Below are 27,911 nucleotides of genomic sequence, written 5' to 3'. Positions count from 1 at the left end.
GCTCTTAGAGAATACAGAGACAAATGCAAGAATGCTAACCACTGTAAAACTAGCTAAACAAAAGTCATGGGAGGAGTTTGGCAAGAATATAGAAAATAAATATCAAGAAAGTGGCAAAGTATTCTGGAGGTTGTTGAAGAAGCTTAGGAATGGAGGAAAGAGTGCTGTAAAAGTAGTTAGATGATAAAGGTGACATGAAAATGGGAGAAAAAGATATCCTTGAAGTATGGAGTAATTACTTTGAAAAATTGCTAAATGAAACAAGCAGTGATAACAGCACAGTGGTAAAAAACACTGACCAGGCATGCAGTCAGGAATACATATCCATACTTGAAGTACAAAAAAACATCCAAGGCTTAAAAGCAGCAGGAGTAGATGATATTTGACCAGAAATGCTGAAGTATCGTGGTATAAAAGACTTACAGTGGCTGCACTGCATAGTTCAGAAAGCCTGATACAGAGGGAGGAATTCCTGATGATTGGAGTATTGCTCTCATAGTGCCCATATATAAAAATGGAAATAAAACTGAATGTGAGAATTACAGAGGTATTTCCCTACTGAGTGTTCCAGGCAAGATCTATGCATGTATACTTGAGAAATGGTTGAGAAGAATTCTGGAATCGGTGAAGAACAAGCTGGATTTAGGCCAAATTGAGGCTGTCGGGATCAGATCTTCACTTTACGACAAATAGTTGAGAAATCATGGGAATATAACAAAGATCTGTATTTAAGTTTTGTCGATTTGGAAAAGGCATATGACAAGGTGCCAAGAGAGAAGATATTCAATACACTACAGTTATATGGTGTCAATGGAATATTATATCAAGCAATACTTAGTCTTTGTTTGAGTTGTAAGTCAGCAGTTAGAATTCAAGGAAGTACAGAAGATGGTTTAATGTTAAATCTGGTGTGAGGCAGGGATGGACATTATCCCCTCTGTTATTCATTATCTCTATGGATCACATTATGAAGGAAAGTGGTATTAAACATGATATCAAAATTGGAGATGTTAATGTCAGCTCTTTGCTTTATGCGGATGATGTTATACTTCTAAATAAATCTGCTACAAGTCTGCAAGATTCTCTGACTAAATTGAATAACTGTTGTAATAGATACGGTATGAAGGTCGGCAATAAAAAGACAAAGACAATGAAAATAGGCAGAATCATTGAAAATGTCAACTGTGTTGTGAATGGAGAACCTGTAAAACATTTCAGTTACTTAGGCACGATTTTTATGAAGATGGTAAATTAAATATAGAAATAGACATCAGAATCGGTAAAGCTGGTATGGTAGGAAGTCAATTGAATAAATTCATATGGGATAAGAGAGAAATTAGTTGGAACACTAAATTAGCTGTATACAAGACAGTGTTCAAACCAGTTTTAACTTATGGATCTGAGAGCTGGGTCAGAAGTAAAACACTTGACCAAAGACTAGAGACCACAGATATGAGAGTCCTGAGAAAGATTAGAGGCATGAACAGATGGAATCAATGGCAATATCATATTTAAAACGAGGATGTTAGGAAAGAACTTGACATCGTCAGCATCCAGGAATGCGTTAGCAGAGCTAATCTCAAGTGGTGTGGTCACTTAAACAGAATGGGCAATGAAAGATTAGCAAAACAAGTGTTCTCTGCCATGTTGGCAACAAAACGACCCAGAGGAAGACCAAGATATAAGTGGATTGATACAGTACAAAAGTGCCTTAGATGATAGAAATATAAGATCTGATAATGTTGGAGTCTTGACAACTAACAGACTGATTTGGAGGAAAATTGTAGATAGGAAGTTAGTAATGATGTAATTTTTTTCATGTAGTACTATCATATCCTGTACACCCCTTGAGGGGTACATGGCAGGAATTTGATGATGACATAAAATAAGAATCTCCCAAACTTTTGGGAGAGAAAGAGTCATTCAGATTTTGCCAATGTAAAATGGCTTTGCAGCTTTCTTTGAAAAGGCGTTCATATTTAAACCTGCTTCTATGGAGACAGTGAGCTTCATCCCACTGGATACTGTGTTTGTGCCAGACAAGACTCTTGAGGTTTCACTTATTCGATATAATATTGAATGTTTATTAATTCTTTTTTGCACAGAACGGCCTGTCTTCCCAAAGTAGGTTAGATTACATTCACAAAGGTATCTGGTAAATGCCATCTAATGATAGCAATGACAGTTTGTCTTTTGTAGATGGCAACAGATGAGAACTTTTGTTAATAGGAAAATATGTGGGAATGGTTATTCCATTAGTGTTTTGATAGTGAGAAGTTCTTGTTGTAAGCTTGAGGGAGAGGAGCACACATTATGTTCTCTATTAATTAAAGAATTGATAACAAGAGTTTTTTGAGATGTGTCAGAGCAGACTTTTGATGAATGTATCTGCCAGTAAAGTAGGTTTTCGATAAACACTAGTTGATAAATTATGGAAGCTGTGTGCATAAGAAGGATGTCTAAGAATGGTAAACTGCCAGCCTTTTCTTTTTCCATGGTGAATTAAATGTGTGGGTGAAGGCTATTGATCTGTTGTACGAAAGTCGTGAGTTCATTTTCAGAATGAGGCCAAACAGCAAAGACATGATCAACATAATGAAACCAATGAGAGGGTTGGGTATGAATGGATGCAAACAAGGTATCTTCCAGATGGTTCAAAAAATAGTTTGCCAAAGGCAGAGATAGAGGACTGTTCGATAATTTTGTGATGTCTAGTTTTCTGTATTTACTATTTTTTTTTTTTAACACATAGATGCGAGGCACAGATAGTCTTGCATTGTTACTTACCCCATTGGACAGTTCACAACAAATTGTTTCATGCTTTCTATTTGCATATTATTGGGTTGAGATACTACAAATTCTGGAGTGTGTTAGAACCAAAGTTGTGTAGATGATAAAACATTGTTCCTTTCAGGATATATGTTAGCAATAATTTTCTAGAAGCACTTTATGTTGTCTCTGAACGTATGGTTCATTTATATTCTATATCTCTTCATATTCTAGAAGTACTTCAAAATAAAACAGGACTTAATAGCAGAATGAAACTGTGTATAGTTATGCTTCAGCCCAGTATTGTTACATGGATGTAAACAACAAAGTAAAAGTAAAATAGCAATAAATAATAGTGCAGTGTTCTTAACATGTTTCAAATTCTGGTAGTAAGGCTTATACATCGATTATTAATGTTAGTATTATTTAAAGAAATTGCAACATACATTATATCTTAATTAGAATAAATTAATATTTCAGCAAAGTCAAATTGTCACCATCCAAGATGAATGAACAAATTGATGTTTGTGTGTGCATGCATGCACTAGGTGTATTATTGAAGCAAAACAACAAAGCCATGCTGTAAATTCCTAAATTGTGTCTCCCTAGTGGGTTAGGATGTATGTTCTAAGAACAAGTGCATTTTATATTTGAGGCAGATTCACACAACCAAATTTGTTGAGGTTTGAGTGGTTGTTTAATGCTGAGGTAGATTCCATGAAAATCTTTCACATTTAAATTTGTTTCTGTGGAGTAAGGTGGCATTTTCCCATCATCCTGGATTGGGTAGTGTCCAAGATGTGGTCAGCAAGCCCTCAGTAGTCATATTGGCAGAATTGTCCTTTGATCATAGTAGGAAGCTTACAACTGCATCCAAACTGCTAGACACCTGGCAGATTGAGAGTAGAGATATGGGGTGCCAATTTTTTTTATGTTAGGATTATTGTTTAGGATTTTTGTTGGTTTTTCAGATGTCCCTTGGATATAGGGGATGGTAATAGAAATGGTGTAGTCTCTGGAGGTTGGGGAAGATGGGGTTGTTGTGGCTTTGGAATTTTAATATTTTTTAGATATCAGGGAATTCTAGTCATCGGCCAAGAAGGTGTTGTGAATATGTTCAAATTCAGTAAAGAGAGCATTATTATTGGAGCTAATCAAGTTTTCCCTGTCTGTTGGACAGGGCATTGATAATTCCATGCTGGTTTGGGGAGGGGGAGTGTAGTGTGACCATTGGTGAATATGTCTACTTCTATGGTGGTGGTGGTGGGGGGATTCTGTAAACTGAGAATGCCAAGGATCCGTCAGGTTGGCAGTCAAGGGTCTAGAAAAGAAAGATTTTTATTTCCAGGGTGAATTAGATCCTGGGATGCTAGTTATAAAGATGTGCTAACAGATAGCCTCACGTGTGCAGCCTAATAGAGAACACGTCTTGAATCAAGTTCTGGGAGAATAAAATGTATTGGCAAGTAAGATAATTAGCTGGGGGGGGGATGATAGTGGCATTGTTCTCCAGAGTGATATCTCTTTACATAACACGGCCAAACAGCAGGTCTGTGTGTGACATAGGTTAAGATTGTTTCTTCAAAGGTCATAGAGAATGAAATGTTAGGAGGGATAGGGTTGAGGAGACTATGGCTGTTCCGTCTTTTTTTGGAATCTTCCTTACTAAATGAAATAGCCTTAGTTTTTAGTGATCTTAAACAAGGCTGAGATATCAGGAAATTCTGCTTGGATAAGGGCCTAGATATCTTTAACGGGAAACATTGGTAAATAGAGAGGAGATAGCAAGGAGACGACCATTATATCGCTTTGTTGGAGTGTGAAGTATTCTATAGAGGTCTTAAAACTGGTAGATTTTTTGTTGTTAATATATTGGCTGAGAACTTTGGCTAAATTCAGCTAATTTGTATGTGAGTGAATCAGTGCTATCCACAATTGGGCATAATTATTACTATTAATATTTGACCTCCATGAAGTCTGAGACTCATAATGGCACATTCTGTTCATGGAGTTTTGGCAGCCCATATATCTGAGAGAGGAGGGGGGGATCTGGAATTGTATGGTTTAAGTTAATTTGTAGCTTCCCCAGGCCAGGAGGTAACCTTTTTCAGTATCTTGTGAAGAATTCTGATTTGTGTGTTGGTAGGATCTTATGTGCACAGAATTCCCTCCTGATAACTCAACCTTGTTTAAATTCATCCTACTGATTACTCAAAATACTGTAATGCTGAAACAACTGTCTTTTCTCTTGTTGATTTTGTAGATCATACTGCATTTTATTGAAATACATTAAACAGGCTAAATGGAGATGGGCTGGCAATATTGCCAGATGTAATGACGGAAGATGGACTAGAAAACAAGAGTGGAGACCAGTGGATGGAGCAAGAAGAAGATGTAGGGATAAATTGGAACCAGTTGCAGGAGTGAGATGGATGTGAGAGGCAGAAAACTGAGTGGCCTGGGAAACCATGGGGGAGATCTTCATCCAGCAGTGGACAGAACCAAAAGGTTGAAGAAGACTGTATTTTATTATCATAAAATGATATTTTTGCTAGGCATTCATATCTATTTTTATAAGCATAGAAAATGCATATGCTCATTGCTTTTGTGATTATTTTTTTATACCATTGAGGAAGTTCACAAATAAAAATTTTATGCAAAAATTCTATTGAAAAAAGTGAAGCTTGCATTTCAATACTTGATATTGTGAATGTATTATTGATTGTATTTTTTATGAACTTAATTGTAAACAAGCAGGACAAAGAGTCAGATAAACTAGTAAATATAATAAAAAAAATAATATTGTGTTGATATACCAAGTATTTATGTAACATAAATATTTAAATAGTTGTACTGACTCATCTTAATTTTGTAATATTTTGCTTAGGAATTGCATTTCAGAGAAACCATGCGAGGGTAAAGAATCTGTATTGCTCAAGTCTAAAAGCGAACAGGGTGGTGGTGGTAGTGTTACCCATACTGCTTTAAAGGTTACTCCGAGTGAGGTGAAGTATTGCTCATTCATGTTATTTACATTTTATTATCTATTTAGCTTATATATGATTTCTTCTCATTCATGATGGTATATATAAAGGATTTTTTTTTTTTTCCTCTTTGAATTTATCTCATCTAATTCAGAATATTTGACCATGTTTGTATAATGTGGCCATCATTATACAAATGGTTAGTTTTTAGAGAGATGTAATAGAACATTTCCAAATGTAAATATTTTCTAGTTTATGTTGTATGATATGATTTATTGTATGTATTATTTTTTATTATTATTATTTATATGGGCACTTCATAGAGTCAAAATACTTATCTCAGGAGACCTGCGATCATTAACACAATACCCATCCTGCATCTTCTTAAACCTATTCACTGTTGGGGCACTCATAACCACTTCTGGCAATCCATTCCACCTCATTTACCACTCTCCAAGTAAAGAATTTAGTCCACTTTAGACAACTTACAGGTGTTACCCCTTGTTTTCCCCTTAATCCCCATGTATTGAAAAATTTCTTCTGTGTCAATCTTATAGTATCCCTTTTAGTAACTTATAAGTTTCTATCATATCCCCTCTTCTCTGCCTCTCAGTTAAACTCTGCAACCCACACAACCTTCAATCTATCCTCGTAGAGAACATTCTACATACATGTCACCGACTTGGTCATTCGTCTCCGAATCTTCTCCACAACTTTGTGATCCCCAAGAAATGGATGTGACCTAACCTGTGCACAGTAGTCAACATGTGAGCAAATCATAGTCTTATAAAGAGGGATAATAACCTCACTATCTTTACTTGTGAATGTTCTCTTCAGCAATCAAGTAATCCTCCGAGCTATAATATTTTGCCAACTTCTGCAATGTCTTCTGAAGTTAAAATCTCTATCCACCATCATCCCCAGATCCCTAGTCTCATCAATTTTCATACCATCAATATGAATGAAATGGTTTAATCTTTTCATCCCAAAGTGCATTACCTTACATTTTACCACACTGAATTGACAACTACTGTCCTTTGCCCACACTGCTCATTTATTTTAATCATCCTGTATGATATCTACATGGCTTTTCTTAACTATTATCCTCTGTAGTTTTGCATTATCAGCAAACAACTGAATATCCCCCCTCCCCCGTTCAAATCCTCTGTATTATTCATAAATGTTTAAAATTTAATTCATTCTTCCTTCATTCTGCCATATGGCAGAAAAGAAAGATTGAAAAAAAAAATGTAATACCAATAATAATGGTTATCACTTCTAAGCTTTTTGGCTAAGATCAAAGTATAGTATCTGTTCTTATCAGCTTAATATCTGATATTGGTCCCAAGATATTAAACTGATTTTTGGAAGGTGGCAGAGCACTTGGAGCTTGCTTCACCTCTATCACGAGTTGCCCTGGTATCATCATCATCATCAAATACCTGATATAAATACCCTCAAGGGATGTACAGGATATGATAGTACTACATGAAAAATTACATCATTACTAACTTCCAATCTACAATTTTCCTCCAAATCAGTCTGTTACCTGTCAAGACTCCAACATTATCAGATCTTATATTTCTATCTTCTAAGGCACTTTGTACCGTATCAATCCACCAATATCTTGGTCTTCCTCTGGGTCTTTTTCCTACTAACCTGGCAGAGAACCACTTGTTTTGCTAATCTTTCCTCTCCCGTTCTGTTTAAGTGACCATACCACCTGAGATTAGCTCTGCTAATGCATTCCTGGATGCTGACAATGTCAAGTACTTTTCTAATATTTTCATTTTTAATATGATATTGCCATCTGTTCATGCTGCTAATTTTTCTCAGGACTCTCATATCTGCAGTCTCTAGTCTTTAGTCAAGTGTTTTACTTCTGACACAGCTCTCAGATCCATAAGTTAAAATTGGCTTGAATACTGTCTTGTATATAGCTAATTTTAGTGTTTTGGCTAATTTCTCTCTTCTATATAAATTTATTCATTTGGCTTCCTACCATGCCAGCTTTGTTGATTCTCTTGTCTATTTCCATATTTAATTTACCATCTTCACTAAAAATCGTGCCTAAGCAACTGAAGTGTTTTACTTGTTCTATAGTTTCTCCATTCAAAATGCAGTTGATATCTTCAATGTTTCTGCCTATTTTCATTGCCTTTGACTTTTTAATGCTGATCTTCATACCGTATCTATTACAACAGTTATTCAATTTAGTCAGAGAATCTTGCAGACTTGTAGCAGATTTATTTAGAAGTATAACATCCGCATTAAGCAGAGAGCTAAGATTAACATCTCCCATTTTGATATTAGGTTTAATACCACTTTCCTTCATAACGTGATCCATATAGATAATGTACATCCTTGTCTGACACCAGATTTAACATTAAACTGCCTTCCTGTGTACTTCCTTCAGTTCTAACTGCTGATTTACAACCCAAATAAAGACTAAGTATTGCTTGATATAATGCCCCATGGACACTGTATAACTGTAGCGTTTTCAATAGCTTCTCTCTCTTGGCACCTTCTCATATACCTTTTCCAGATCTACAAAACTTAAATACTGATCTTTGTTATGTTCCAATGATTTCTCAACTATCTGTCGTAAAGTGAAAATCTGATCCTGACAGCTTCTATTTGGCCTGAATCCAGTTTGTTCTTCACCAAGCTTCTCTTCCACAATCCTCAACTGTTTCTCAAGTATACCTACATATATCTTACCAGGAACACTCAGTAGAGAAATACCTCTGTAATTCTCACATTCAATTTTATTTCCATTTTTATATATGGGTACTATTGAGAGCTCTAATCCAATCATCTGGAATTTGTCCCTATGTCCAGGCCACTGTGCTGTCATTGCTGCTTGTTTCATTTAGCAATTTTTCAAATTGGTTACTCCATACTTCACGGATATCTTTTTTTCCTGTTTTCATGTCACCTTTATCATTTCTAATTCCTTTTACAGCACTCTTTCTTTCATTTCTGAGCTTCTTCAACAACTTCCAGAATATCCTGCCACCTTCTCTGACCAAAGTCCTCTCTTGACTTTTGAGCAGGAACTTTTGATATGCTTTCTTCTTTTCTTTCATTGCCTCTTTAACTTCCTGTGTCCAGCATTTAGTTCTGATTTTTCTATCCTTGCAGACAACCTCACAACATGCCTCTCTGCCTAAATCTTTCTTCAGGGCTTGCCACTGAATCTCCTAGGTTTGGTTCCTGTTCTCAAACTCTTTCATTTTTTCTTCAATCATGTTTGTGTATTTTATTCTATAGTTCACATCTGAGAGCTGCTCAGGAGTTGGGTGCCGTGGGGGGGGGGGATTTCCCCCTAGTGTGTGTGTGTGTGTGTGTGTGTGTGTATTATCATAATTCATTTTTACTTGGTTGGAAATATTATTAAAAAGCTTTAATGACTGATACCGAGAGATAAAAAGATGACATGGTATATTTGAAAAGATACTACTAGTTTACTAGTTTCGTTGAATTCATCAACATCTTTAGGTTTCACAATCACAGAAATATATAAAGAATTACAGAGACTTAAAATTGCATTAACAGAACAAGTACAAAAAGACAGTAGTGTGTTTGAAAACAGAATTGCTAAATCCATCCTTCTACGTTTGGAAGAACACCATAGAGATATCTCCTATAATAGGACTAGAGCCAGCCCTCTCTCTAGTCCCGTTCTCTTTTCAGTTAACTCTGACGAAGGCCGCAAACACATTGTGAACTAGACTCAAACTTCTAACATCCATGTGTGCTATGATGAGCTTGAGAGAAAGATTGTCAAATCTAGAGAAATTTCTCTAGATTCTTCCCATATCAACAACAGCCTAAGTTTCAATTTCTCTGACGCACACGTTGCCTCTGTTCATTATTGGCGCACTCACGACAGCACGTAGTCTACGTTTATTTGGAACTCAAGCTCGCATTTTGTTTTTCAAACATGCTACTGTCTTTTTGTACTTGTTCTGTTAATGCAATTTTAAGTCTCTGTAATTCTTTATATATTTCTTTGATTGTGGTACCTGGAGATGTTGATCAATTCAACGAAACTAGTAGTATCTTTTCAAATATACCATGTCATCTTTTTATCTCTCGGTATCAGTCATTAAAGCTTTTTAATGATATATATATATAATTATGGTGCGATTGCAATATCCCTTATTTTGGACAAACTAACAAATCTATTGAACAACGTATAGAAGAGCATAAGAGAGACATCTCTTACAAAAGATCTCGTGCAACTGCGTTATCCAGTTCTTTTTTCAAATAATCCTAATGATGATCAATAAAGCCACTCCGTTTGGTGGGATAGATCAGAAAATATCTTTCGCTGTGATGATGAGTTTGAGAGGAAAATTGTAGAATCAAGGGAAATCCTGCTGAACCCTGTCCACTTAAACAACAATTTGAGTTATAACATCCCAGATAGCCATGGTGCAGTTATTCAATATTGGCATTCACGTGAGCCTGCACGCACACTTGCAATAAACAGTGGTACGCCTGTTAGAACAACTTGAAAAAATACGTTTTTTTTATGTATCAGTTATGTGTGGCAATTTTTACCTGTAATTTCCAGTTTGTTTTGATACTTCAATGTTTATTACTATTCTTGTTCCTTTAAGAATACCTGAGGAAGGCTGTTATAAGCCGAAACTAGTCGTATTATTCTTATTAAAATCTTTATAAGTTATCTCGGTTTTTAGTCATTAAATCTATTTTTTAATATATATATATATATATAAAGATACTGAAAGGAGAATAGTATTGATTTATCCATATTTTTTAGCTGAATGTGAAAAATTTAACAGCCTATGAAAACATAACTGCCTCGAGCACTGTAAATTTTTGAAACTTACATTTTTTTCTACATTTGGCTATAAAATACAAATGGATCAATAATTGATTATGTACCTACCAAGGATTCACTTGTGATGAATTTAAATTTTTGAAATTGGATTCCTGTGGTATATTAAACAGAGGGTTTTAGCTCTTTTAAGGTTTCTGTATGGTCTATTATGAGAATGGATAGTTAGTGCATATGGTGGGAATGAATTGAAGGGTAGGTATGACAGCTCATTTCGGTGATGTATAGGCTCTCTCTCTCTCTCTCTTGATGAGTTCTTGACTCTCTGAAGGTCTCAGGTAATAATATCCACCACCCATGCAGTAAGCAATTTTGACAGATTACTTTGTTGTATTGATTTCTTATTCGATAGACTCTTCTTATCACAAACTACCACAAAGTCCTGCCAGCAATGTAGTATAAAGCTATGCTACAAAAAATGTAGCCACCCTCTCTCTCTCTCCCTCCATCCCAGTAGCAAATTACAAGTTTGCTGTAATGCGCATCCATTGTAACAGTATAAAATTATAGTAAGCTATAAAAAGTTATTTAAAAACTGAACAGCCATAGAAAAACGCATATGGCTGCACACCTATAATTTGAGAATAAAAAAAAACATGTTCAAGAAATGTGTGCAGTATGATGGAATCTCCTTTAAATATTTTGCGTGCAAATTTTCTAAAGTTTTCTGTATGTTATATTGTTTTTCAATTCTTCCTATTTGATTAGCATTTACCTTTACTGCATGGAAACGAATTTATATTCACCCCTTTCCACATGAAAAGTAGGGTGAGTAACCCAACAAACTATCATCCAATTACTTCATTTCTCTCAGAATTCATGGAGAGTGGCATCAACAGTCATCTTCCTCACCATTGGGAACCCATAACTAAGAACTAGCAACATAGATTTTGTTACTTTTAATCTGGAAGTTTATTTTCCACTCGGTTAGACTATAATAAATTTAGTTTAATCCTTTACCCAAGTGTAGGCAAACAAAGTTTGCACCTGAAGTTGTTCAGGACTGAGGCAACTTGTAGCAAAGGTGGACCAAGCTCTCATCACTCCTTGTCTCAGTATCTCCCATAATGCAAAGCACATCTCCTTGCAGACATGTATAATGCTATGCATTAAGGGAAGGGCCACTACCCAGACCAGTTTTGACATTTATTAAGGTCTCATCAGTGGGAGGCAGATCCAGAAGTGGTAATACTAAGGCAGAAGCAATGGAGAGGTCATATTTACTATACGAGTTGCCAAAAGGTGTACCACCTTATTATTAATTTACTCTGGATTTAGAGAAAGATGTTGAAAGTTTATTTTCCACTTGGTTAGACTATAATAAATTTAGTTTAATCCTTTGCCCAAGTATAGGCAAACAAAGTTTGCACCTGAAGTAGTTCAGGACTGAGGCAACTCTTAGCAACCGGTCTGGGTAGTGGCCTTTCCCTTAATGCATAGCATTATACATGTCTGCAAGGAGATGTCCTTTGCATTATGGGAGATACTGAGACAGGGAGTGATGAGAGCTCGGTCCACCTTTGCTACGAGTTGCCTCAGTCCTGAACTACTTCAGGTGCAAACTTTGTTTGCCTACACTTGTGTAAAGGATTAAACTAAATTTATTATACTCTTAATCCATAGCTGATCTGCTTCCCATTGCATTTTATGAGGTAAGTGAGAAGTCAGTAACCTTATAACTGGTGATCTTCTTTCAGTGGGGGGCACGTATAAGTTTCAGTGGCTGAAAACTGTTTTGGTAGTACTTATGGTCTTACCAAAACAGTTTTCAGCCATTGAATTCTCACCTTTGATGTCCCTAAAGCTCTCTAAAAATAGTTGATTTAGTACAGAAAAGCACAGGTACACTGATTATGACCTGTCTCGTGCCATTTCACTCTGCTCGTGTACATAATCATTCAGTATTTATTAATGCTGAAGTTTTTCGAAAATCTACTACCTATAGTAAGATTGAAATTAATAATTTATTAACTAAATTAAATATTTCATTGCTGATGTTTTGCCATCTCAAGCTGTTATCTAGGCGCTCAGGTGTGCTCCCACTCTCCCCACAACAAAGGCAAAGTAAAAAAGATCTGCAGAGAAAGATCAACAAATTAGTTGTTCCTCTCATTTCTTCATATCCCTCTTTACTATTTCCTATATCTGAGGTACCTCAGCAAAACCAAAACTTTAAAGCAATATAATCTCCTGCTTTAAAAACAACATTTGAAGCAGGTTTCCCTTGAGACCTTCTTATGGATCCACTTTCTTCCCTATCTGTTCCAGATGTTTACAAGAATCCTTGTTCTTGCAACTTATATTATGGTCAGACCTGGAGATCTGCTAATATTTATCTGCCTTGGTGAACACAAATTCTTCCACTGACACAACTATGGTTAGTCAGATCTAGCTAACCATGCCCTGGATTCCTTGCACAGGATCAGATAGAAGAAAACTACTCTTAGAGGATGTCCCTTATAAGACTTCAGGTCTAAAATAGTCAAATTTTTCCCCTTATTGTTGCATGTGTTTTTGTATTATTACAATTTTAATATTGTATTCCTGAAGATGTCTCTGCAACAGAGAAGAAATATTGGAATGATTAAACTTGTTTATTTATTTCTCTGCTATATTTCGTCTAATAAATTTAATTAAGAATACAAATGGAATCTTATTTTCATCTGTTTGATACATATTGCAGATGTATACTCTTTTATACTTAATTGATAGGTTAAATTTTTAGTTAATAATTTGAACATACATATTTTTTACCTCTAGGTTCAGCAGTTGGATAGTAACAAATTAAAAGAGAATTCATTAAAATCAATCCAATCTTCAAATATTTCCAGTGCAGGTTCCATGACTCAGAAAAAAACTGATACGACCTTCAGTTTGTATGGCTATCAACCTTTTCCTCATAGTTACATTAGCTCTCAGTTGTCAACTTCAACTAAGGAGGAAATAAATCCTACTTCCCGGTATGATCATTTGCTTTAGTAGTGCAGGTTGTTTGTTTTTATTGATTATTTTCTAATTTAACTAGAAAATAAATTCTATTTTATCAGAAAAATAGTTGAAGAGGGTTATTTTGTTGATATACCGAAAAGTTGTATGTGAATAATGAGAACAGAAGGTTGTCATTCAACATCTTATCTCATCTCAGAATCAAATCCCCATGGTATTAATATTTTGAAAGAATTTATATTACTAACTACTGCTTCTATTATTAACTACTTTGTTGAATAATTTACTTTAACATCACCTGTGGCTGTGAGTACCAGCATGTTTTGAATAGCAAAAATGATTTCAGAATAATTTATAAGCTGCTTATCAGTTAGCTGTCATTTCTACACACACATTCAGGATATCTGTTTCCTGAACAAGCAAAATGCCATTTTGTTTAATTTTGGGGGGGGGGGGGGGAGGATGGATCTAACTCACATGATTTATGTTTCATTCAGTAGAATACATCATTTTAATAAGCAAATTGAATTCTCCCTTTTTTTGTGAGCATGTATATAGAATACAATGTGTTCAACAAAATTAGTACTCTCAGTAACAACAACATATATTTCATAAATTAACACTCAGAATTACTGGGATTTTCATAGCTGCAGCAGTTCATCAAATTTCATTAGTGAATAAGCAATCCTACTTGTTCGTGGGGGGCACATTGAAATGGGAATTTGAAGGTTGGAGGTACGTTGAAGCCAATACTCCCCCCATGACTCGCATAGGTCGAAGTTCTGGTCATTCATTTGTATTGCACTTTTCCAGGCAGGGCTCCTGAATTTCAGTCTTTGTGAGATATGGAAGGAAATGTCTTGGTGGATAGGCAAGGAATTGTTTCCAATTTTTTTTGTCCATAATTTGCTTAAGGCTTGGGTCCTGCGAAGCAAGGGTGGGGCTATATTACTGAGAGTTGGGAGACAGTAGTCAGGAGTAGATCTTAGAGCTCCAGAGATTATCCTCATAGTTTGATTCAGCTGGACATCGACTAAAGAACCGTGTGTGCTGTTCAGCCACACAGGAGCACAATACTCTGCTGTAGAATAGACCAAAGACAGTGCGGTAGTATGTAGTGTGTTGGCATCAGCACCCCCAAGAAGTACCTACAAGTTTATGCATTATATTATTACGAGTTTTTAATTTTCCAGCAATATATTTTCTAGGTGATATTTAAATGTCAAACTTCTGTCTAGGATAACTCCTAGGTATTTTGGATGATTGTTAAATTGCACCTGTTTATTTCTGAAGTAAATTTTTGGGATATAGTTGGCCTGGATATTACTTAGATGAAAGGATGCTACTTCAGTTTTGTTCAGGTTAGATTGTAATTGCCATCGTCTAAAGTATTTATGAAGTACAGTCAGATCTTCAGTTAAGATGTTTTCAGCTTTTTGGAATGTTGAGTTGCAATGGCAATATCGTCAGCATACGTGAATCTCCGTCATGTTGTCACTGGGATATCACTAATATATAAGTTAAAAAGCAATAGAGCAAGAATTGACCCCTGAGGTAGGCCATTTAAAGTATCCAAGTGTGTACTGTGTGTACCCATATTATGGACAAACAGAGAAATCAGTTTAGCTTCATATCATTGACATCACCTGTGGTAGCCGCAGCCTTATCTTATCATGTTCTTAATTCTTCTGATCTCAATGACCATCAATTCACTAAACACTCAGTAAACTGGGATGGATCTGAAATTATCTACAAATGCTATGATTAGCTTGAAAGAAAAATCTTAGAATCAACAGAAATTACAATATATCCTGCTCACTTTAATGTCAGCCTCAGCCACAATCTTTCCGATTGTTACTCCTCTGTTATTCAGCTATGTCAGTTGCAAGACCATGTTCTCATGCACAAGAACAACGAAGCTAGTCTGGAAATTCATTCTAAATATGAGCAATCCATTAATAATTTAATACTTTAGTGATGTATCTAAATAATGTTTTTATGGATTATGCACCTGCTGAAGTCTTCTAGAAAGAGAAAACTAGTAGTGCCTTTGGAAATAAATGAATTATTTTCTATTTTATCATTCATCTATACAGGTAGTTCTCGCCTTTGCAAATTAATTGGTTCCTGGCGACCATTCGTAAAGCGGGAGTTTATTTGCCTTAGAAATGATGCTATAAGTGAGAGTTACGTTTGTAGGAAGGAATATATAAAATGAATATTAAACAATGAGAATTTTCCCATGACTTTTGTTTAGCTATTTTACACATAGCTTGCTATGTTTTTCTCTGTATTCCTTGCATTCAACTTCACTATATATCTTCCTAAATAATAATCCAAGTAGAACAAAGTATTCTCAGCTTTTCCAACCATATTGCCAACAACATCAGACTAGATGTAGCCAATGTACTCACTCATGCTGAACCACCAAAATGCACCTATCAAGAAAAGAATTTGAAGCTCTGCAAGAAATTAAAATAAATAGAATGGGTGGTAATTACCAAAGCAGATAAGGGAGATGCCTCTGTGATTTAAAATCGATCAGATAACACAGGTAAGCTTGCCTCCTTACTTCTAAATCGCTTTACCTACCTCCCCATAGACTATGATCCCACCAGCACATAGAACGCTTCATAGGTGCATTAAAAAGGTTACCTCTTGGCCTTTGGAAGTCACAAAGGCTTTCCCAAATATATGGACTACTAAAAATCCATAAATAAAATATACGATTACATTGCATTGTGGATGGCATTGATTCACTGCCATACAAATTAGTCAAACATTTAATTAAAGTTCTCGCACAATAATACACTGACAATACATTTATGCTCATAAAAAAACTCAGTCCACTTTAAAACCAGTTTAGAAAACCTCACATTCCAACACACTGACATAATGGTTAGTTTTGATGTCTCCTCTTTATTCACTCATTTCACTTAAAGATATCTTAGACCTCATCCAAACCATATTTCTTCCCATTTTCTCAGCCCTGTATCAGTTCACCATGAATTAAGGTTATTTCATTTAGCAAATAAAATTTTACAAACAGATAGAGGGGACAGCCACAAATTCTCCACCCCTGGCCAACTTCTTCATGGAAACCTTAGAAGAAAAAGCCTTAAACTCGCTCCATATAAATGCTCGGTCTGGCTATGCTATGTAGATGTGTTCTCCATATGGCCCTGAATACACTCCACAATTTCTTAATACATCTCTACAATCAACTCCCCAGGATCCAGTTTACCTCAAAAAAGGAAAACAACAACAGTTTCCCATTTCTAGCACTTTGATTACATTCTATCCTGATTTATCCCTGGCATTCTCTGTTTACAGAAAATCTACACCTACAGGTAGATACATTCACTAACAGTTTTACCCTCACACATCTCCCAACAATATGGGATTATGAAACCCTATATAATAGGACAAAAATAATCTGTTCTGATAAGGGCCCCAACTACTGAACTTGACCCTATCCTCAACACTTTCTTAGCCTGGCTACAATTCCCAAAAAATGCAACCTTCTCCCTTCTCTTACCTGTATGTTTATATCGTTTGTGATCTCTGGTGATGGCAACATAACATGCCAAAATATAGGAAAGTATTAATTAAAGTTTTTATAGTTAATATTTTAGTATACATTATTTCCTGAAAAATAATAGTTATGGGAGTATATGTATTCTCCAGAAAATAATATAGTCATATTTGTGTAAACTTTTACTCCCATATATGACAAGCTGAATGGCTGTAGCAAATAAATGCCATATGTGAGCTGGTGTGAAGAGCAAAGTAATCTGTTGATATTCTTCATTTAGCACTGAATTGTCATCTTTGTATACTATTTCATGGAGAAGGCTGTTCCACAGACCTGAGGTAGATGGAATAAAAGACTGAAGAAATGCTTAGAGGTTGGAATACTGTAGAAAAAGATGGTGTAGGCAATTTAGCCAAAGTTAACCCAAGAAGAGAAAGCTGAAATTGACCAAATCTCATAATAGTGCAAAAATTAAAAAAGATAGCTAGATTGTGTTTTGTTAGCATTCAAATCCACTACATTATCTTTATTGCAGCAGAGAAGAGTGAGGAGACCATTGAGGCAGTGGTTATGGAAAATCTTGAAGTGTGTATTCATCTAAGTGCTGCATGGCTTATCAAATTAAGAAGAGGAATGGAATGTGCTACCTTCAGCAAAACTATATCTTCCTTACTCCAGCTGACTAATGAGATCTCAATAAAAGTTAAAAGCAGCCTGTGTAGTGGCCCTTCTCATCATGTTTTGCATTATGGGTAGCAGTGAGGCAGTATGATGGCTTCAACAAGCTCTCCGTACAAGTAGACCAGTCATGAAGCTATTTCATGTAGAAATTTGCTTATATTTAAGTGCCTTATTTACTCATGTTTAATGATATCTTAAGGCAGTTGTTTTTCTTCTTCAAAAATTCTTCATTCAGGATGGCTGGTTTAACCCAAATCCAAAATATACTGAACAGTCCTCAGATTAAACTTAAAATGGCTAGTGACGCTAGATGGCTGTCTCATGATTCTGCAAGTAAGATACAGTTTCTAAGAGAATGCATGGTGAGTGTTATAGCTGCATTGGAAAGAAAGGCCACCGAACAAAATGATATCACAGCTGATGGTTTAAGTAAATATATCAGAGCATACAATTTCGTTGCTTCACTAATGATGCTATTAGATGTGTTACTGCATTTATCTAACTTGTCTAGATCATGGCAAAGGCAAGATGTTGACTTAACTGAAATAGAGCCAGTCTTAGAAGCCAGAAACTACCCATCATGGAATTGAAACACACTCCTGGCCGTCATTTTCAAAAGAGTCTTTTCCAAATTTAACAAAAGCTGTTGTTGGACTGGCCATACCTATGAGCACAGCTGAATGTGAAAGGGGTTTCTCTGCATTAAAAAGGATAAAAACCCGTATGAGGAATTGCATCAGTCAGAACACTCTAAATAATCTAATGCTGATTTCACTGGGGGTGAGCAGATCCAACAGATTTTAATTACGAAAAAGCTGCTTACAACTAGGCTTCTAAGAAGAAGATAATTAATGTATAGAATTTTAAGCTGTGAGCATTACAAGGTTTTCCATTACTTGGGAAATGAGAATGAGAAAATAAGAAATATCCTGGTCTTGTTTGTTATAATTATTATATAAAATATTATCCTTGTTTGAAGTAATTTCTAATAAAATTATATTTTAATTTATTATGAAAAAGTTTTTTCTTAACTCATTCAAAATTTTTGTATGCCCGGCTAATGCTTCATTCCACCCGGCTGGTAAAAATTTCTGGGGAGAACACTGGGTTCTCTGAGGATGCAGCTGAAGTCTTCTATATTCCTGCCTGTTTTCATAGTTTTGGTCTTTTTATTGCTGATTTCCATGCTAAATTTGTTACAGCTGTTATTTAATTTTTAGTTAGAGAATCCTGGAGACTTGCACCGCGTGTGTATAGGAGTAAATTTTCTGGTATGTTGCCCAAGTGGTTAGTGTATCTGCTCTCCAACCAAGAGGCTGCAGGTTTGAATACCGTTGTAGGCATAGATGTTTGTGGATGGCTTTAGGTGGGAGATGAATTTATCATCCTGAGACCACTGCCATGCTTATTGGAGGCCTGAAGTGGCTTGAAAATTTCCATGTTTGTCTCTAGAGCAGGGATTTTTGGACTAGGTTAAAAATGAATAAAAGTACAGCTCAGCTAATGCCTTTGATTCCCGTATAGGGAGTAGGTGAGGCCGTTTAAGCCCTATCTAACTTTTGGAAACCTGGGGGGGGGCAGTTCTTCTCCACCTGTAGTCAATCAGTCCTAACACTATGTGTTTATTGTCTGAGATAGTGTTGGTTCTACAGTTAATTTTCTAGAGGTTTTGGGAGAAAAAAAAAAATTTTTTTCTGGGTCGATCTTGCCAGTGTGCTAAGATTGACCAATTCAGGAACCGCTCAAAAAAGGCTTAGTAAAAGTTCCTCTAGTCAGTGTCTAGAATCGAACTTGTACCCCCCCAAGCAATTTAGTGTTGTGGAAGGTGCATGCCATCTCCACTGAGCTACACAGGCCATATATATAATCAATAAAAATAGAAGAAAATATCTCTAGCTCATTCACAGTACGAATGTACTATAGGTTTACAAATAGACCTTTCTTGGCATGTTAAAAATCATCTGTATGGAGCAAACAGCTAAGTTTGATTATCTCTGATTCTAATATCTGGTTTAATGCCACTTTCTTTCATAATATAATTCACATATAGGATGAATAAGAATGGAAATAACGTGCATTCTTATAGCTGATTTTAGTAACATCAAACCATCTTCTTGTATTTCACTCAATGCTACTGCTGACTTACAACCTAAATATAGACTAACAGTTGCTTGATATAATGTCCCATTTACACCATGTAATTGTAGCATTTTGAACCACTTCTCTTAATACCCTTGTCATCTGCCTTTTCCAGATCTATAAAACTTAAATACAGATCCTTATTACAGTCATATGCCTTCTCTACTATTTGTCTTAAAGTGAAAATTTGATCCTGACAACTTCTATTGGGCTGAATCTGGGTTTTTCTTTTCCAAGTTTAACTTCCACAATTTTTCTTAGTCTTTTCTCAGAGATACTTTCATAAATCTTTCCAGGAGCACTCAGTAAAGATATTTTACTGTAATTCTCACATTCAGTTTTATTTACTTTTTTTTTATAGATGGGTACCATGAAAGCTCTACTCCATTCATTCAAAATTTGATCCCAAGCCTTTTGATTTATTTAATGTAGTTACTGTAAAACTTCTATACCTCAATATTTGAGCATTTTGGGTTAAATGTCGTCTACTCCTGTTGCCTTTCAAGCTTTTGTCCTTTTTCTGCCTCCAGTATTGATATTTATTCCTGTTTGCATTCCTCTTAAAAATTTCCTGCTATTCTTCTGTCATTACTTGTTTCATTTATAGTCAGTGGTGAGCTGTAGAAATTTTAACAAAAGGATCGCATTGTCGAGCAAAAAAAATAAAGCTGTATTTCACACAAAAACTTATTAATACAGCTTGTGTACAAATGCCAATCAACTTGTAAAGGCTATCATTTTTAAACAAATATTTCATGATCTAAACATGAAATATTTGCACACAATCATCTGTGTTAATTTATCTTACATAAGAAAAAACATTTTTTAACTATCAAAATATACAATAATAAGAATAAAATCTTTTATAATCACACATATGCAATAGTCTGCATTTTTTATGAACAAAGTAAATTTGTTTTGTTTGCAATAGAAGATTTTATGACAATCTATAAATAATAAATGTTATCTAAACACAATAATATTAAAATGCGTTATATTTCTCTTTTGTTTTTATACTTCAAATGATAAAAGGGTGAAAGAAATGATTGTTGTGGCAGGTACGAATGATTTGAAAGGAGATAAAATGGAAATGATAGAAGACCTGAATGAATTATTTGAGGTAACAAAAGAAAAGAGTGAGAGAGTTAGAATGATTAGTCTTTTGCCACGGTATGACAGTGAAATGTTTAAAAGGAGGGCTATAATTGCAAATGACTTATGCGTGGGTTATGTATGACGAGTGGTGTGGAATTTGTGGATGTGTGGAGTGAGTTTGATGGGCGAAAGGATCTATATAAGATGGATGGCTTGCATTTGAATGGTTACGGTGTAAGAAGACTTGAGAAAGTGTTGCTGAATGTAGTGGATGTGCAAATTCAGGGAAACTAGATTTGTTAAGGGGGGGGGGGGGGGGAGTAGAGATACAGTCCTTATGGAGGCAGTTGAATGTAAGAATGAATATAATATGCCAGAGCAAATAAGGACAACAAATCTGAGTGGGATAGTTAATATAAGGCATCAAGGTGGGGTAGGGGCTAATGGGGGTCTTAAATTCATGTACACTAATACTAGGAGTATTAGGAACAAGAAGGAAGAGTTTTTGGCCATGGTTGGCACTTCCAGACCACAGGTTATAGGTATTAGTGAAACATGGCTGACTGTAGATGATATAACTAGTGGGATTGAATGTGATGGGTATAGTGTGTTCAGGAATGACAGAGAGAATAAAATGGGGGGAGGAGTATTGTTGATGATAGCTGATGAGCTCCAGCCAAGGAGAATAGAAGTTGAATTGCAGGATAGAGAAAAGAGCACATTTGAGGCCATTTGGTGTGAGATTGTGGCTAGCAGAACTAATACAATTGGGTGCTGCTATAGACCAGGTGATGGAAAAGATGGTGGTGACAGTATGCACAAGCAAATAGAAGAAATGGGTGGAAGGAGGGTGATTATTATGGGAGATTTCAACTATGGTCGCATTGATTGGAGTGAGGAGAGGACACACGGGAGGAAGGAACTGGATTTTATGCGGTTATTAAGGGATAACTATCTGCGACAGCATGTAATGGAAAATACTAGGGGTCAGAGAGTGCTTGACCTAGTAATTACATCTGAGGATTTGGCTGTAACAAATATGACCACATTGCCACCAATCGGTGAGAGTGATCATAGGGTCTTAACTTGGGAGGTGGCTAAAGGTGTAGAATTTTCAATTAAGACAGGGTACATGTGGAATTATCGGGCTGGAAAGTATGACAAGCTTAGGAGTTTGATTGGTTCAGTGCCATGGCATGTACAACTGCAAGGACTAGAAGTTGATAGTGCATGGGAGGTAGTTAAGAAGTGCTTGCATGAAGCAATGGCTGACTGTATACCTAGAGTCCGAATAATAAATCAAGTAGGGGTTAAATGGATGAATAACACCATTAAGCTTGAGTTGCAAAAAAAGAAACAACTATGGAGGGAATTTAAGGAGAAGGGTGACCGGCAGGCACATGAACGGTATAAAGCGCAGGCCAGAAGGGTGACGAGTGTGGTAAGAAAAGCAAAAAAGGATTACGAAAGAACATTGGCCATGCAGGCTAAAGAGAATCCTAAACAGTTTTTTAGATATGTAGCAAGTAAAAGAAAAAATGTACATGGCAGATTGATTTTAAAGAATGCCGATGGTGGTGACATTGCAGAAAGGAATAAACCAGTAGATTATACGGGAATTGTGGTTAATGAAGTGGAGGTGAGTAGTTTATTGCATAACCTCAATGTCAATACATCTGTGGGATTGGATGGTATACCAGCTCGTGTTGTACGAGAAGCAGCTAAAGAATTGTCAGTACCCTTGACCATTTTGTTTAATTTGAGTCTCGGGTCTGGGTTAGTCCCGAGCGGGTGGAAAGAGGGGAAAATAGTTCCACTGCATAAAGGTGGTTCCAAGACTACTGTTGTAAATTACCGACCGATTAGCATATCAGGAATCATTGTCAAGGTCTTAGAGAAAATAGTCAAGAGGAAAATACAAGATTGGATAGAAGAAAATGGGATACTGTATCGGGGACAGCATGGTTTTGTGAAGGGTAGGTCATGCCTCAGTAACTTGCTCACGTATTATAACACAGTGACGGCTGAACTGGATAAGGGTAATGGGTTTACGGTTATTCTACTGGACCTTGCCAAGGCCTTTGACAGGATTCCACATGGAATTCTAATCAGTAAATTGCAGAATATGGGAATGGACATAGGGTTGGTGAGATGGATAGGAGGGTGGTTGACGGAGAGATATCAGAGAGTGGTTTACTCGGGAGTAGAGTCCACAAGACGGCCTGTGACTAGTGGTGTGCCACAAGGATCTGTTCTTGGACCACTGCTGTTTAATTTGTTCATAAATGATATAGGAAATGATCTGAGAGGAACAGTACATTTGTTTGCGGATGATGCGAAGTTGGGTAGGGCAATAGTGAATGCAGATGACGACAAAATTTTGCAGGATGATTTGGATAGATTGGAGGTCTGGGCTAAGGAGAATGGATGTCAGTTTAATGTGGCAAAATGTAAGGTTATGCATTTTGGGATGAAAAGATTGGCGGCAGTTTACTGCATTGGTGGAACCCTGCTCCAGGAAATTGATGAGGCACGAGATTTAGGAGTGTTGGTAGATAAGGAATTGAAATTTAGGGGACACATTGCAAAAGTGACCAAAACAGCTCATCAAATCACTTGGTTGCTGAAGAATACGATGACAGGCAGAGACAAGCAGGTTATTGTTCCTCTCTATCGAGCCTTGATAAGACCCCATCTAGACTACTGTGCTCAGATTTGGTCACCTAGGTTTCTTCTTGATGGGGAGGAGGTGGAGAGGATCCAGAGGCGAGTGACCAAGATGATAGCAGGTCTGTGGAATGAACCGTATGAGAACAGGTTGAGGATTTGTGGGTTGCAAAAATTGGTTGATAGGCGGAGGAGGGGAGATATGATTGAGACATTCAAATTACTGAAGGGTTTCTATAAAATTAATTCAGAAGATATTTTTGAGAACAGGGCTGGTTGTGGGAGGACTAGGGGACATCCATGGAAACTGGGCAAAAGTGTGGTTAGTAAAGGTGTTAGAGCTGGGTTCTTTACTTTTAGAGTAGTGAATGAGTGGAATGCGCTCCCTGAGTCTGTAGTGGATGCTGTGACAGTGAATGAGTTTAAGGCGAGGTATGATAGATACTGTATGAATGTCAGATAGTTGTGATGAATATGATTTGGGGCCTCCCTCGATGAGTCTAATGACTCCCTGGAGTTGCCCGTAATAATAGTAATAGTAATAATCAACGGTACCAATCAAGGGACATTATTTTATAGTCCTATTTATTTATATGTGATTACCAAAGTGAATTCTTATTTGTTAAATGGTTACTACCATTTTACAAATAATATTAAATAATATTTGATTTAATAAAATCACTTTGTTAGGTTACCATATGAGTTTGTTGCTTAATATATTTCAATTTTTTTTTTTTTTTTTTTTTTTTTTTTTTTTTGAAAAAAAAAAGTAAACAATAAGAACAAGGGACTCGCAAATTTGAGAAAAATTTAACAAAGTGCTCACAACTGTTTATAGTCTTTCACGGCTTAACACGTCTAACAAAATTTATATAAAATTTTATTCAAATTCCAACATTACAAGAACATTGTCAGAGACACAACCTTTAACTACATTCAAAATGTGAATCACAATAACGAGTCATAAATCATGTGTGTATTAGTTCATGTCTTGGATGCAGTTGAAGCATATGATATTTCACTATTAGAATTCAAAAGAACAATTGTATGAAGTTGCTTAGATAAAAAAAAATTATTAATTTAAAAACTTACGAACTTATAATTATTATTATATATAATAATAATCACTTCAAATTTGGAGGTTGGTATGCAGTCTGATCAGTTGAGGTTCAAATGATTTTGTAGTGTTTCACATGTCTCAAGGAAAAGATGATCAAATTTGAACTTGCTGGAATGAAAAAGTTTTGTCTAATTCCAAAAAATAAACTCTGTGCCTAGTGTCAGTAGCATGAGATGCAAGGCTAGGTAGGTTTGTCGAATTCCAAAAATTTAATGTCTCGATGTTGTTCAATTCTAATCAAGACAGAATGGCCAGTCTATCCGAAATAGTGTAGATGACATGAGCAGGATACTTTATAGACACCTGGTAAGGAAAGAGGTGGTAATGTATGGTAGGAAGGACAGTTCCTGAGCTGGTTTGAAGAAAGTGTATAAATTTAATTTATGAAGAATCCTTGCTATTTGTTCTGACGTTCCTTGAAAGTGGGGTATTAAAATTTGCCATCAGTGCAGACTATTTTCCATGGCATAATAAATGGTTTTAACATATAGAAGAAACAGCAATGGGCAGTCCTATCTCATCGACCTTGGCTGGTTATTTTATGGATCATCTATGGATAATTTGCAATTCATTATAACTTGTTGAATTGCAAATTATTAAGGTATCCAAAAAGGGTAATTGGTTATTGGATTCACATTTGCATTCTATACTTATTATTTAGTGAGATCTCACCTGTTTTTGTTTCAGTCATGTCCATGTGGTACTTTTCCAGTTCTTATCCAAGTTTGATTTCTTTTCTGTTAATACTTCTTATTCTTATATTGATGGTTCCCATCTTCACTAGTTCTTTTTCTAGATGTTGAATTGGACTTTGTTTCCTGGTAGATGACTTTTTCACTGTTTGCCTTAGTCCCTGACAAAAACGGCATGGAGTTCTTGTTTATACTGAGCAAAACGCCAGCTGTCATGTTGTATGTTGTATGATCATATGTATTTTTGGTTTAAGCCATTAGCAAGTACAGTTTGGTCAGCTAAGCCTTAAATTTCTGCTTATTGTTCTTTCAGTAAACCGGTGAAGGTGAGGATTGGATATTAGGTCAGAATCCATATCACCTCTAAATGTGTTCTCCACATTCTTTAGAGATGATATGGAGGTCTTTTCACAGTTATTTGGCATTGGCCCTCAAGAAATCCTGTATGAATATCAATAACTTGTAATAGCATGATTGATTGATTTATAGGTATTTTTTGCTTGTCATTTCAAGTTATTTCTGGACAGATTTTATTTATATACAGTGTAATCACACTGTTTGTTCTGACCATAATTGAAACTGATAGTGTATTTCTGCACATTAGATGGAATTTAATGACAATTGATCATTTATAGTTACAAAATTATTAAAGCTGTATATGTCTGATATAAGCCCAAAATTGTTTCATTAATCTCAGATTTTTAGAAAGGGGTCATATTTGATACATTTTTACTCTAACCTTCTTTCAGGCTTGCTATGGTTCTTGTTATGAGGGCCTGCTAACAATGTATATTTAGTCATTTGCATGTGTTGTACAATAACGTTTAGCCTTAGGTTTAATACTTGATGAGTTTGCACAACTAGAATGTTTTTCAATAGGAGAATGATTCTTTTCTGGCTTAATGGGAAAGAATGAAATTTTGATACAGGGGATCGCTTAGATTGGTTTCATTTGAGCCATTTTAATCATAGAATTAGTGGGGGGGGGATCTGCAGTAAATATAGTAAAATCATCTTGATGTTCAATTCTTTATACATTATGAAATATGCCTTTTTATGATTCTTTTTGATTATATTCATGTGACTGATTACTTTTGTGTACTAAAAATTGATTTACTACCAGCACTACTGAATATGTTGTTACTGTTATTGATATATTGTTGATAATGATTTGTATTTGTGATTATCATTAGGTGTTAGATGAGTTTCATTAATTGCAAGAGACTAGCATATTCTTCCTTTCAACAGTATAGTTAACCTTGTCATTAGTTGTTTATTACTATATGAAAATAGTTACTAGAAACAAATGCAATTTACATATTAAAACATGTCATTGTTGCAATTAGCAATTTAGAAAATTAATATAGAAATGTTTTGCCAGAAACCTCGTGATCTTCAAATACCTGAATTTGGCATTATAATTGATACATTTTTTAGATAAATATTTTCTATCAGTCCATTGTAAGTTTCTATATAGCAGTAAGGTGTGCTCTTTAAACAGCTTTCCATTTTTTAAAATATTTTAATGCTTGTGTGTGTGTGTGAGACAGAGAAATAAGAATGTGAGAAAAATAAGAAAATACAAGAGAAGTGAAGTGTGTGTGTGTGTGTGTGTGTGTGTGTGTGTGTGTGTGTGTGTGTGTGTCCGTCCGTGCACATCTTTTTAAACATTATATTCCTTACTACTGACAGACATTGTGATATCAAAAAAATTATTTTTAGTTTGTTAATTTCAGTAATTTTTTTATAAATGAGAAGATAATTTATCAAAAGTTACATACAATCTGTTCTAAGTGTTATCATGTAGGCTTGTTATATTTGAAAAATGAATGCTAATCAGTGCTGATAAATTTTTTATGTAGTTCCAAAATGAATGTTCCAATAACATAGTTAACAACTTTTGTCGTATTAATGCCATATATATATTGTATTAATACGACAATATATACATACATCACAGGATAAGTACACAGTAAATTGTGTACTTATCCTGTGATGTAATTGAGATTTAGTTCATGCTTACTGAAAATTATTTAAAAGCTTATATTTGTGTGGAGCTTGACACGTGCAATTTTGTAATACTTTTTAAGGTATATTTAAGAAAGAAAAGAGTCTTGAATGAACATTTATAATTGGAGTATCTTCATTTGTAATTCTTCTTTTACTCACAATAAGTTCTTTATAGTTTCATTTCTACGGTTGCTTTTCAAGTTGTGTGGTTAACTGCTTATTCCACAGCATACAATTCACCTTATATTGGTTTGAAATTGAAGTAATATTTCATGCTTGTGGACTGCAAAACATGGCATGCTCTTGCCATATAATGATTTGGCTGCATTTAACATCACGTAGGATTGTAAACTTCAAAGGTTTAGACAGTATTTAATTGTGATACTGATTACAGTATTATCAT

General features: G+C 35.5%; 1 protein-coding gene and 1 pseudogene across 1 annotated transcript in view; both read left to right on the top strand.

The window, feature by feature from the left end:
• Positions 1-27,911, top strand: part of LOC150106785 (uncharacterized) — a 602,332-nt gene that overhangs the window by 357,270 nt on the left and 217,151 nt on the right. The window contains exons 11-12 of the mRNA XM_090393483.1: positions 5,657-5,774; positions 13,384-13,583. Of these exons, the coding sequence (XP_090249609.1) occupies positions 5,657-5,774; positions 13,384-13,583 (318 nt within the window). The remainder of the gene's footprint in view (positions 1-5,656; positions 5,775-13,383; positions 13,584-27,911) is intronic.
• Positions 7,025-7,201, top strand: LOC150106786 (U2 spliceosomal RNA; annotated as a pseudogene).

This window comes from Typopeltis vanoorti, chromosome 5 (assembly GCF_054136105.1).
Source record: "Typopeltis vanoorti isolate ZY-2024b chromosome 5, IOZ_Tvanoo_1.0, whole genome shotgun sequence".
In the NCBI taxonomy this organism is placed as follows: Eukaryota; Metazoa; Arthropoda; class Arachnida; order Uropygi; family Thelyphonidae; genus Typopeltis; species Typopeltis vanoorti.
The sequence above is the reverse complement of the archived record's forward strand: the minus strand, read 5'-3'. Positions and strand labels throughout refer to the sequence as shown.